This window comes from Schistocerca gregaria, chromosome X (genome assembly GCF_023897955.1).
Source record: "Schistocerca gregaria isolate iqSchGreg1 chromosome X, iqSchGreg1.2, whole genome shotgun sequence".
Lineage (NCBI taxonomy): Eukaryota > Metazoa > Arthropoda > Insecta > Orthoptera > Acrididae > Schistocerca > Schistocerca gregaria.
Window position 1 is genome coordinate 484,633,129 of NC_064931.1, and position 14,366 is coordinate 484,647,494.

Sequence of the window (14,366 nt, forward strand, 5' to 3'; positions counted from 1 at the left end):
ACGCATAGTGGAGATTTAATCCATGAAAGTAAGGTGTCCTTCCCCAAGTGGTTCGCACTTCTGTAAAATTTGGAAAGTGGAGGTCAAACCCAAAATGGGGACCAGAATTTAAAAATCCAAAAAAGGTGAGGGGGAGGGGGGGGGGGGGGAAGCGTTAAAAATTAAAAACCTTAGGAAGTCCAAAGTATAGTCAAAATACCAAGGTAAAAACATGCCCAAACAAAAAGAATCCTATTAGTCGCCTCTTACAACAGGCAAGGAAGGACTGCGCATCTATTCTACCTTTTTCTACAACTCACATTCCACATAGTACTTTCCATTGCCATCTTAGATTTAACAGCTTATGTCACCACCTTTCTCCAATAAAAGAGAATGGGGAATCAAAGTAACAATGGTATGAAGTAAGTGGTGGGGTTGTGGTTTTGTGTGTGTGGGGGGCGGGGGGGGGGGGGGGGGGAGGTGAGGAGGTAGGGACGGGATTTTAGCATCTCTACATGTAAAATGTGATGTGATGTGATTAAGGTCACTATATTTACTCCTATTTCAGATGCAGGAATACATTTCTAAAAGGTGAAACATTTCCACAGGTGAAGTATGCACTCTGCTGAAAATTAGTGGCAACATGACCACTATCAATCAAAGTACCTACCACATGTGATACCTAAGTAATCATACAGTACACACAAAATTAAACTGCACAGCATAGCGCTGGCACAAAAAGATGTACTGAATACTGGAAACGAAATCTTGTGAAAACTGTAAGATTTCCATAACTAACTGAATAAAATCATTTAAATGTCTGAATGGATTAACAAAGGGTTTAAATTTCCAAATATAAGTTGGAATACAATTTTTAATGTATTTTCTTAACTTGAAACATGTTTAACACTCAATATAAAAGATTAGCATTTTCTGAGGACCACATGCTTCGATGCATATGATGCAACAAACTGTTTTTATCTGTGTGAGATACGATGTATAGAAATAACTAGAAAATCTTAATTATCACACAATGAACTGTTTTGGTTTTAACCATTTCAGTATTAGGAGATCCATAAAGAGATACAGAAATACAGTACATTGATAATTTTTACTTCTGGACGTTCTAACTACAACTGAATGAAATAATTTTCATGCCGTACATATTTTGCCTTTTTCCTCTACATGGCATCTTCAATAGCCTGAAATATGTACATATTTTTACTATTCAGTTTACATTTTGGGGCGATTTATCTACAGGTTATAAACAATTCTGGTGGTTGGATAGAGATACATTGCCCCAAGAGATAAACTAAATAGTAAAAATATTCCTGGCCACTGAAAATGCCTTGCAGAAAATAAAGGCAAAATGTGTATGGCATGAAAATTGTTTTTCATTCAGTTGTAGTTAGACAGTTCCAAAGTAAAAATTATCAATATACCATAACATTACCAAGCAGCTGACAAAGACAGGGCTACAAAAGTTAAAGATGTTAGATACAGAATTATCACCCACATGTCACAAAGGTGTTAATAGTTTCCGACTTCTTGAGCATCCAGTGCAAAATGAGAAGTGGCTCAAAATCCATTTTCCATAGGTAACCAAATATTGCACTCCAGTGTTGCAGATGAAGTTGAATCTATAAATCTATTCTGAATAAAAACAATGCTTTGTAGTATTTACTGCATAGAAATTTTCAGGAGTGGATAGGCATGTGAACATTGCACATAACATTACATCTCAGCCTCTGACATGTTTTTCATATAACTGCAAAAGTAAATGTCTTAATTAGTCTTATCCTATGGGCTACAAAAAATTTTGTTATTTTATTGTGGTAGTTAGTGTTTTTGTCTCCAACTTTAATAGTAACTTAAAAATAATTGATGGTGCCTGATGAAGGGTGCACTCATGATTTAAGGAAGTTGCTCTCAATTTCAAACCATAAATGGCTTACTTCAGACATTATTTGTCTATAATAAATGGCATCAAAAATAATGTGACTTGTACAGAATATTCTGCATGTTCTTTGTCTTTCTAGCTATACCTTTTAAGATGCTAATCTCTGATTCTTTCTTCCAGCCATCAGCTACCCTTCTCACCTCTCCGCTTTTCTCCTCACCACTACTCGTCTCAACACACACACCTCATGTGTGTGTGTGTGTGTGTGTGTGTGTGTGTGTGTGTGTGTGTGTGTGTGTTTGATTTCTGTTTTACTTAGCTCTGCAGGAAGGCACTGAAAGCTTATTAATGTTCCCAATGTTGTTTGTTGTTTATGTTCCTACTGTCTGCTCAACACCTCAACTGTAGGATGAGTTGTTATCTTTACTCTTCCCTTCCACCCAGAGTTTTCTATTTTCATAGCTATAAAAACTAGCTTAATATTAAGTGCATGATCACTGACTTCATGTGATCAGTTTCACAACATGTGAAAGTTGGGTTCCACTCACGATAAATTTTATTGGAGTTATTAAATCAACTACATCAACATACAAAAAATACCAAGTCAAGAAGTTTATAACATACTGAAGATACACAAAACAAAGTGTGGCACACTATCTTTTTTCCTATTTGGCACATTAGATAAAATGTATGTACATTTGTTACTTTAAACAATAAATTTTAGCAAACACATACTTTGTATTTCAAGAGCAAAAAGCTCAAACAGTTTTTTTCTTATACAGTAATAAATTTGTTCTGGTTTTCTGTCACAATGACAACAGCAGATCATATAAGGTTCTTAACTCTATTTAAATATCATATACCAGAAATATTAGTTCCACAAAAATTATCTGCTAATACTGAACAATAGAATATAGAAACTGTAACTTGTAGTATACAAAATGAAAAGTACATTTTTTTATAAAAATTTCTTTTCAATTACTTGAACAAATGAGGCACTCATATGTGTCTTGAAATTTTTGTACCATTCAGTGACTTGTATCCTCCTTGCAGCTTTTTCTTCAACAGTCAACTGTGATTCCTGGTGAAGCACAATATGAAGCTGGTGCCAGCTTTTAACATAAATGATAGGGGCCCCATACTGCTTCAATAACCTTAGTGGAGAGTCTGCAGACGTATCACAGTTTCCTGGAGTAACAACATCTTCTACAACTGGGACACTTCCTAATGACATTGCTTCATAAATACGGTAACACTCAGTATTTTTCCCCACTGGACTAAGTGTTAAGTCTGATTTAAGAAGAGCTGACATATATATCTTGAGCGTTTCCGGAGTTTCATTTGGCTGCCACCTGATACAGAAATATCAGAAGAACGAATGAAAAGATTTTACAAAGAGAATCTAAAGCATGCATACTATGCGGCTGTGTTCACTGGACACCTTTCATTGTGGATGCGATCGACTAGCCACATACACAAATGGTCATGGCCACATTTTGACAAAAAAACAGAATCAGGAACCAAATTTTAGAGCAATCTGCTCAGCACAATGCAGTGAACTTCCAATGGCTGTTTGATCAGCCATGTTATCTGGATCCTGTTGATAATCACCTTTTCTAAGTTTTGCAGATAGGAATTATACCTCCTGAAGATCCTATGGATCTGTAACCCTACTGTCTCAATGTTCAGCAGTCTTGGCTTGCCACCTGCCTTTTCTAATGTACCTCGTTATACTAGAAAACCGTAACCATCTTTCTTTCTTTACCTACCCATAATAAAAGTTCACACTTAATCATTTTGCCACATGTACCTCAGTCCCCAACTTCTCACATATTAATAATGCTTATTTTTAGGTTTATCATTTCATTCTCTCTTGCTCTGGGGCTTCTGCTCACTTTCCACATTTTTATCAGTGATTGCCTCCAATCTGACAGACCCCGTCCCACTCACTAATCCATGTGCCAGAAACAAGACCACTACCCCATTAGAAGGATAACGGTTCTGAAAAAAATAAATGTGCTGGAGAGCTCATAAACAATTATTTTACAACAAACAACACAGCACATAACATGTAAGGAATGTTCTTTGGGAAGCTCTTATAGTGTAATTTTTTGTTCCATATGATAATTTTGAATAAATGTAACTCACAAAGTACTACCTTACATACTCTGCACTGGTAGCTAGCACTTCTGTAGCACACAATTCTGCTTAGTCTCTTGCCCCTCTAGGAACACACTACACAGTATTTTCAGCTTAGTTCGTACCCTACTTTTTTTTAACTGTTTGTTAATTATTTAGAGTGTCTAAATGAGTTGGGCACTGTTTCCAGGTCTCCATATCATTGTGTAATAAACATACACAGTGTTAAATATTTATCTGACACTATTCTGAAAGAATGTGGGACTTTACCAACACCATCATATGTATATGGAAAGCCACATTTTCTACCCATTCACTATACAATGCTCAAACACTCCATACATCAAGCGCTATTCAGACAAATCAACACTTAAAGTATTTTTGTTGTAATCTACCTAAACGCAGATTTTGACCTCTCCCTGCCCCTCCACCTCAGAAGTTTTCCCCTTGATTATCATGTGTACATGTCATTTGTCCCCCTTACACAGTGCCAAAAAATTCCCTCACTTACAACATTTGAAACCTTTCATTGCATGAGGTAATGTTCCCACAAAAGCAATATATGTAGCCCCCATCTCTGAAATACTGGGTTTTCTTTTGTACTCTGTAGTAAATGGTTCAGAGCACTATGATGGCAGTGAAGCTATGCAGGGTGGTCCATTGACAGCGACCGGGCCAAATATCTCACAAAATAAGCGTCAAACAAAAAAACTACAAAGAATGAAACTCGTCCAGCTTGAAGGGGGAAACCAGATGCCACTATGGTTGGCCCACTAGATGGCACTGCCATAGGTCAAACAGATATCAACTGCATTTTTTTTAGAGAAATAAGTACCCCCATATTTTATTACATATTCGTGTAGTACGTAAAGAAATATGAATGTTTTAGTTGGACCACTTTTTTCGCTTTGTGACAGATGGCGCTGTAATAGTCACAAACATATAAGTAAGTGGTATCACATAACATTCCGCCAGTGCTGACAGTATTTGCTTCGTGATACATTACCCATGTTAAAATGGACCAATTATCAATTGCGGAAAAGGTCGATATCATGTCGATGTATGGCTATTGTGATCAAAATGCCCAACAGGTGTGTGCTATGTATGCTGCTCGGTATCCTGGATGACATCATCCAAGTGTCTGGACCATTCGCTGGATAGTTGTGTTATTTAAGGAAACAGGAAGTGTTCAGTCACATTTGAAACATCAACCACGACCTGCAAAAAATGATGATGCCCAATTAGGTGTTTAAGCTGCTGTTGCAGCTAATCTGCACATCACTAGCAGACAAATTGCGCGAGAATCTTAAATCTCAAAGATGTCGGTGTTGAGAATGCTACATCAACATTGTTTGCACCCGTACCATATTTCTATGCACCAGGAATTGCGTGGCAACAACTTTGAATGTCGTTTACAGTTCTGCCATTGGGCACAAGAGAAATTACAGGAGGATGACAGATTTTTTTGCACGTGCTCTATCTAGCGACGAAGCGTCATTCACCAACAGCGGTAACGTGACCCAGCATTATATGCACTATTGAGCAACGGAAAATCCATGATGGCTGCGACAAGTGGAACATCAGCAACCTTGGCAGGTTAATGTATGGTGCGGCATTATGGGAGGAAGGATAATTGACCCCCATTTTATCGATGGCAATCTAAATGGTGCAATGTATGCTGATTTCCTACGTAATGTTCTACCGACGTTACTACAAGATGTTTCACTGCATGACAGAATGGCCATGTACTTCCAACATGATGGATGTCCAGCACATAGCCTGGGTGCGGGAGAAGTGGTATTGAATAGCATATTTCATGACAGGTGGATTGGTCATCAAAGCAACATACCATGGCCCGCACATTCACCGGATCTGATGTACCCGATTTCTTTCTGTGGGAAAGTTAAAGGATATTTGCTATTATGATCCACCAACAACTCCTGACAACATGCGTCAGCGCATTTTCAATGCATGTGCGAACATTACGGAAGGTGAACTACTCGCTGTTGAGAGGAATGTTATTACACGTATTGCCAAATGCATTGAGGTGGACGGACATCATTTTGAGTATTTGTTTAATTAATGTGGTATTTACAGGTAATCACGCTGTAACAACATGCGTTCTCAGAAATGATAAGTTCGCAAAGGTACATGTATCACACTGAAACAACCAAAATAAAATGTTCAAACGTACCTACTTTCTGTACTTTAATTTAAAAAACCTATCTGTTATCAACTGTTCATCTAAAATTTTGAGCCATATGTTTTGTGACTATTACAGCGCCATCTATCACAAAGCGAAAAAAGTGCTGCAACTAAAAATTCATATTTCTTTATGTACTACAAGGAATATGTAATAAAAAATGGGAGTTCCTATTTAAAAAAAAAAAAAAAAGCAGTTGATATCCGTTTGAAGGCAGCGCCTTCTAGCGGGCCAACCATAGCGCCATCTGGTTTCCCCCTTCAAACTAGACAAGTTTTGTTCTTTGTAGTTTTTTCGTTTGACGTTTATTTTGTGAGATATTTGGCCCAGTCACGATCAATGGACCACACTTAATATATTCATAAGTTCTGAAATAGCAGCAGAGGTGCACAAGCCTGGTTTGAAGCAGTGGAACTACAGAAAAAAAAAAAAAAAACAATGCAGAGAAGGGTGTAGTTGCTGGTGAAATGCTTACAAAGTGAATCAAGAACCAAATTGTACCCAAAATAGAAGACAAGTAGTCACAAGCCCGGTTGAGAAATTAAGAGCAAAGTCTGAAGTATAAACAAAGGAGAGCCGAGTAGTATACAGGTATATGACTGTCACTTCACGTACGCATTTTACTGAGTGTCAGGACAGTGTTGTTATTGGTCACAGTATGCTGCATCCCCCCCCCCCCCCCCCAGCAACAATTGGACTAGTTTTGCATATCCCACCCAGTTCTGCCTGAAGATTAGAAGCTCTCTGCCATCTTGTCCTAGTTGATATCTTCATCAGAGGGTAATGTGTAAAATGCATCTACATAGAAAATGTAAATCTTCCTACATAAGTTGTCTAGCAATTCTTTACTATGGTCAGTGTCACACCTCTCACATGCAGAAACTGTGCCATATCATTTACTAATAACCAAGATATTATTTAAAGGAGTATATTCTCAGGTACATGACTGACTCAAGAAAGTTTACACTGATTTGACACAGTATGTCACACTGGATTGCAAACATTCAACAGAAATGGAAGTAATTTTGTAGGAAAGTTCCAGTAGAATGTAAATTCTTTAGGTTTAAAGGAAGCCATGCACCGAAAAGTGGAAGTGTTGAGTCGCTGAAAGGCACACACAAAAATATAAAGTAAATTTGCTAGCTTCCAAAGTAATTCTTTTACACACACACACACACACACACACACACACACACACAGGGAGAGACAAGTGGGGAGTACGGAAAGGGTTCATATCAGATACATGGTTTGTAAAGTAGAAGTGTTGAGTCGCTGAAAGGCACACACAAAAATATAAAGTAAATTTGCTAGCTTCCAAAGTAATTCTTTTACACACACACACAGGGAGAGACAAGTGGGGAGTACGGAAAGGGTTCATATCAGATACATGGTTTGTATCGGATGACCATCTGCCGGTTCATCTATGGTTTTACTGCGGAGTGACAGGTTCTTATGTGCACTTGCACCTTGGAAGTCATGGTGCTAGAAGTATTGGTTTTATATGATCTGCAGATATACCTCCAAGGTACGAAACCAGTCATCATGCAGGGGGGAAAATAAATAAATAAACAAACAAATAAATAAAAATTGTGGATTTGGACTTTCACTCAGTTTAACATAGATAATTTTATCATCTTTGATTTTAAATTGTTTGATTGCCCTTCACATTATGTTATTTGTCTTTCCATTTTTTTCATGTCCCCATTCTCAAAATACGATTATGAAAACCATTTTCATGATGCTACTGAAGCATCAAAACACGAAAATTGTGAAATTTACATGGCTTAAGTATTTTCATAATACCAGTTTGAGAAACACCCAGAAATTTCTCCAATGCTTCCAACAGTTTTTTGTGTACATTTGTATCATGCAAGTAATTACACAATGTGAGGTAGAAGAAACAACTGCTATCACAGAAATTTTTTTTGAGTAAAAGTAATTCACTGTTTCATGTTTCTAGTTAGCACCCACTTTCTTTGACAATAAACACATCAACAACATAATTAATAAAGCACAAGGTTATTTATTACAGATGTTAAGAGCCATGTATATGTTTCTTTCAGATCCACCACAAATAATGTTTGTACTAGGCATCCCTATCTGTGAAACTAGATGAACGACACTGCCAAACTAAAGTGAGCCTGATAGATGTATCTCTTACTGCAGCATAAAGTAGATTTTCCTTGTGTAGGACAATAGACAGAAATAGAAAACAACTTTTAACATTACATCTGTACGCTTTGTTTGGTACAACAAGGTCAAATCAATGGAAGTTCTTCTTAGAAGGGTATTGAGTTAAAGAAGGAGCCATGTATGTATAAACAAGATTATAGGGGATATGTTCCAATAAAAAAGAAGAAACTAAACGAGGTGAAGATTATTCTATAATACATAGCAGATGAACAGAAACCATTTTATAACAGCATCTGCCAGATTTTTGCTGTATTTTGCTTGTAGTTGTATTTTGAGTACACTATGAATAAACCTGTGTGCTCATAACACACATTTTTATTGCTATAATGACTACAAAAAATATAAATTTGCATAGCACAATCCTTCAACTGGAAACATACTGCTAGTTGCCTCATCAACATTGCCAGGTTTGAAAAGGGATGTTCTCCAGTACATTCAAATTCTATTATGAACCGCAGTCAATGGCTAAAGTATATTGTAATGATGTATATTGTTCCACATTGGGGCCAACTGCTATGTAGCAAATTCATGACACCATGCTTAATCCCACTGCGTAGTAAATCAGTTTTTTGTCCCTCCTGAAAAATTTACTTTCTGGCACATGACATCTTTTCCAACTCACTGATCCAGCTATTTAGTTAGTTAGGAGGACTGTAATTTTTTCTCATGGGATTTAACACTCCAATAAAAAACTAGAAATTCCCGTTAAAAAAATTAAGCTACTGCTGATTTCACCATTAAAAACATCATCTGTTAGAAAACTGATAGCAATATTTATTTCCCCCTTTGTATAATTAGGTTTGCTTATGGAGAATTTGTTTTGTGTTTCTCAAGACACTTTGATGTATCTTGCTTCATGCAGCATATACACACAACTGAAGTAAAAAGGAATAGAACTAAAATCTTCAATATACTGAACTTGAAATAATTTCAGATAGAAGCCTGTAAACAATTTAAGCATATTTGCACATGATGTAAATGTTCACATGCACCATGACAACAGGCAAAGGTTGCTTCACAGCATGATATATTGACAGCCAACATTCACTGCCTACTGTCATTTATATATAGACCTAGAACAATGCAGAATATTTATAGGTCTGTGTAAGAAAATCAGCTACAGCGAAGAAGGAATTCAATCTAAAATCTAACACAACAGAAAACATGTTGTTCAAAAAAGGTATATCGCAGTCATTAGAGATTAAAGATGGTACAGATAACAAAGAAAAATACTAACTTCTTACGGCCTTTTATGTAACAACTATCCTGCAAACCAGACTTTTTTATTACATCCGATAGTAACTGGCGTGATGAGTTCTCGTATATTGTTCCCAAAAAGTTACAGGTGAGGGATCGAGATGACTTGAGATCCAAATCTTTAGGTTTCACATCCGGGAAGCCACGGTAACTGGAAAGAAAAAAAAAAAGAATAGAGAGAGACTGGTGCAAAAATAAAACATACCATTTAAAATGTGCAATGGAAATAAATCATCAACTGCTCACTGAAAATTATGAGCACACACGTGAGAACTGCCAAAGGCACTGCTCACTCTCACAAGGCATATTTGAACATTGTGCTCCTAGCTATGTTAGGCTTTATGGTTTATCACAGCAACATCTTACAGGTTTGGTAACTACGAGCACCACTGCATGAAGCCATACCTCCTCAAACAAAAATAAAATAAAATAAAAAAGCTGAATACTGCTGAATTTAACACTCCTACATCTGATACACAAAGGGCCAGGTGTCTTTAATAGGTGAAAATTTCGTTTATCAATCCAGGAAACAGTCGTGTGGTTCCATTGAGTGAGTGGTCTGCAGTTGGCCTAGTTAGAAAAGCAGTTTCACTCATATGCTGCTGCCATTTTAGTCTACTGCCTTTTAAGGTCTTCGGTTATCTGGTACCACTCATCTTCCTTTCAAGCAGCACCCTGACATCATACCTTTCACTTCTGTTACAAACCATATTCTGGCTGTTCTAACACAAGCAAACTTTTTTAATTTGATATAGCACAGAGCACCTTGAGTGGCTCTATTATATAGATTTGGTGACATATACTATTGTTCTTTATCTTGCCCATTGTTTTCTTGAAAATTCTGTTTCCAATCTGGTACTACACTACTGGCCATTAAAATTGCTACACCAAGAAAAAATGCAGATGATAAACGGGTATTCACTGGACAAATATATTATACTAGAACTGACATGTGATTACAGTTTCACGCAATTTGGGTGCATAGATCCTGAGAAATCAGTACCCAGAACAACCACCTCTGGCCATAATAATGGCCTTGATATGCCTGGGCATTGAGTCAAACAGAGCTTGGATGGCGTGTACATGTACAGCTGCCCATGCAGCTTCAACATGATACACAGTTCATCAATAGTAGTGACTGGTGTATTGTGACAATCCAGTTGCTCGGCCACCATTGACCAGACATTTTCAGTTGGTGAGAGATCTGGAGAATGTGCTGGCCAGGGCAACAGTCGAACATTTTCTGTATCCAGAAAGGCCCGTACAGGAGCTGCAACATGCGGTCGTCCATTATCCTGCTGAAATGTAGGGTTTCGCAGGGATCGAATGAAGGTTAGAGCCACAGGTCTTAACACATCTGAAATGTAACGTCCACTGTTCAAAGTGCCGTCAATGTGAACGAGAGGTGACCGAGACTTGTAACCAATGGCACCCCATACCATCACACCGGGTGATACGCCAGTATGGCGATGACGAATACACGCTTCCAATGTGTGTTCACCGCAATGTCGCCAAACACGGATGCGACCATCATGATACTGTAAACAGAACCTGGATTCATCCAAAAAAATGACGTTTTGGCATTCGTCCACCCAGGTTCGTCGTTGAGTACACCATTGCAGGCGCTCCTGTCTGTGATGCAGCATCAAGGGTAACCGCAGCCATTGTCTCCGAGCTGATAGTCCATGCTGCTGCAAATGTCATCGAACTGTTCGTGCAGATGGTTGTTGTCTTGCAAACGCCCCAATCTGTTGACTCAGGGATCGAGACATGGCTGCACGATCCGTTACAGCCATGCAGATAAGATGCCTGTCATCTCGACTGCTAGTGATACGAGGCCGTTGGGATCCAGCACAGTGTTCCGTATTACCCTCCCGAACCCATCAATTCCATATTCTGCTAACAGTCATTGGATCTTGACCAACGCGAGCAGCAATGTTGTGATACGATAAATCTCAATCACGATAAGCTACAATCCGACCTTTATCAAAGTCGGAAATGTGATGGTACGCATTTCTCCTCCTTACACGAGGCATCACAACAACGATTCACCAGGCAACGCCAGTCAACTGATGTCTGTGTATGAGAAATTGATTGGAAACTTTCCTCATGTCAGCACATTGGAGGTGTCGCCACCGGCGCCAACCTTGTGTGAATGCTCTGAAAAGCTAGTCATTTGCACATCACAGCATGTTCTTCCTGACGGTGTAGCAATTTTAATAGCCAGTAGTGTATTTAGAATGTATGTGGTAACTGTTAGAAAGGAGCTCTTGTAGAATGCTTTTCTGAAAGAAAAAAAAACTTATTTTATTCTGAAATAGTAAACTCATGCTGTTTTCCATCTTTTACTATTACAATTTCTTGAAATGTGCACTTATCATAACTTCTTTTCTGTATAATGTAGCATTAGTACTTATCGTTAGGCAATGAGCAGTGACACCAAAGTTTTTTGTGACCTGTATTGACACTAGAATGCAGTTCCTTTTTACTTAAATTTCACTTCTGCCTCATTCAACATCATTAATCATGGCAAGCATATTTAAATTCAGATAGTTTTCAGGACTTAATTCTCTTCTTTATTTGCATTTGTCAGAATTTAATTCTCTTCTTTATTTTAACTACTACATTAATGAATAAAAGCTTGTATTGTATGTTGTCTTGTTTTTGGCTGAAGCAATTGGAACACTGATTACCACTGAACATAACTTTGAAATTTTTCATTCATCATTTTGACTTAATAAATATGTGTGGTGTACATCTATGTTCCACACATTACTAAGTCTCTGAGTTTTTTTTATCACCACCATAATCACTAGTCTTTCAATCAATGATAATAAAGATAATGTGTTCCTTTTCCTCATAAAATTTCTCAATAATCAGCCATGCAGGTAATGACTAATCCAACAACAGTTCTTCGCTGCAGTTCAAAGGATGCTCACATCACTATTTTGTGACTACTACTAATCTACTATGTGCAGTTATCAAAAATTGAAATATTTATATTTCATTGGCATCTACATTTCATTAGCATCAAATGATGCCAAATGGATGTAGTGTGTTTTTCTGAAAATGAAAGAATAAATATATAATTTAACAGAGTTACAGATGAAAATGTGAGCTAATTCATAAGCTAATAAGTCATGTTTGAAAAGTAATGTTTGACACTCAAGTTAAAATTAATTATTTTATGCATATACACTAAGAGAAATTTCCTGTGTCACTTTAAAGAAATTAAAAAGAAACTGTCCATATGATTAAATACAAAGATTCCAAAACTTACCAAGCGGGAAAGAGCCGGTAGATAGGCACAATGAATAAAACACAAAACACACACACAGAATTTCGAGCTTTCGCAACCGGCGGCTGCTTCGTCAGGAAAGAGGGAAGGAAAAGGAAAGATGCAAGGATGTGGGTTTTAAGGGAGAGGGTAAGGAGTCATGCCAATCCCGGGAGCGGAAAGTGGAAGTTTCTTTCTATTTAACTATGTCCATATGATTAGCTTGTTATCTCCTGCAATCATTTACAGTCTTCTAGGTTACAAAATGTAGAAGTATTTAACCGTACATCTGAAGGCGACAATGACAATGGCGACGACGATGACAACAACAACAACAACCCATCATTTGATTTTCAAACAAATAATGTACTCAGTACAAGTAATAGAATACTTCGATGTCATCATCAAGGAGTGACATTTAGAATTGTGCTTCTTGTTGGTGTCAGAACAAACAGAAAAGACCGGAACTTGTGTTTCAGTGATAAAATGCAATTTTAAGTATAAAACCTATAACCTCTCTTTACACAAAAGGAAAAGTCATGGTCTGGTACTCATGTGAAGAAATGTAGCTATAAAATGAGCACTATGGTTCAAATTGATAACATACTGGAATAGCATAATTTAATTTTTAAGAACTCTAAAGTCAGCATTCAAAATAAAAGCACTGTGGTAGATGAAGTGTTAAAGCACAACGTGGGAGCAAAAAAATTGAAATTTACTACCGATTTATATGCAAAGCAGCAGAGGTATTCAGAGGAACTATCAGTTTTCTCATAGGATAAAACCCGAGAACACTGATCAGCTGCGAGTAGTCACTACAAACCAATACCAGTGATAGTAACAATATGTTAACAAGCTTTACAAGGGGTAGCCATTAAATTTTATCACTGCCTCAAGGAAAAAAGTTATGTATTTATTATTGTTTGCTTGCGTGTACATAAAAAAATCCTGATACACACTGAAATCCCCTAGCCACAGCACAACAGCATGCTGCTACAGGAGTGGAAACAAACTGATGCAGCCCATTAATAAAGTCAATTACATACTATGGGTAGTCATCAAGTTTTAATTATTACTTCGAAAAATCAAATCATGTAGACAATTTTTTTATGTTTGCATGTAAATGTCTAAAGTCCTGGTACATATTGAAATTCTTGGGCCTCAGTACCACACCACACAATTAGGAGTCAGTACAAACTGACACACCCCCAACTAAATTTTATCAATGGGCTGTGCCTTGTGTCTTGGCTCCTCTGGCAGCGTGCTATGATACTGTAGCACAAGGATTTCAATGTTTACCAGGCTTGCACATATGTATTTGCAAATGAACAAAAAATTAGTTATGCAATTCTGTATTTTTGGGGTGATAATGCAAACTTTATAACTACCTCTTGTAATGCTTACAAGAAATGTGGTAG

At 37.4% G+C, this 14,366-nt stretch overlaps 1 protein-coding gene across 1 annotated transcript in view; it reads right to left on the reverse strand.

Annotated features, from left to right (window-relative positions):
• Positions 1–2,412: 2,412 nt before the first annotated feature.
• Positions 2,413–14,366, reverse strand: part of LOC126297560 (ribitol-5-phosphate xylosyltransferase 1-like) — a 46,870-nt gene continuing 34,916 nt past the window's right edge. The window contains exons 3-4 of the mRNA XM_049988492.1: positions 9,652–9,822; positions 2,413–3,231 (exon numbers count right to left, since the gene is read on the reverse strand). Coding sequence (XP_049844449.1) covers positions 2,838–3,231; positions 9,652–9,822 — 565 coding nt within the window. The 3' untranslated portion in view covers positions 2,413–2,837. The remainder of the gene's footprint in view (positions 3,232–9,651; positions 9,823–14,366) is intronic.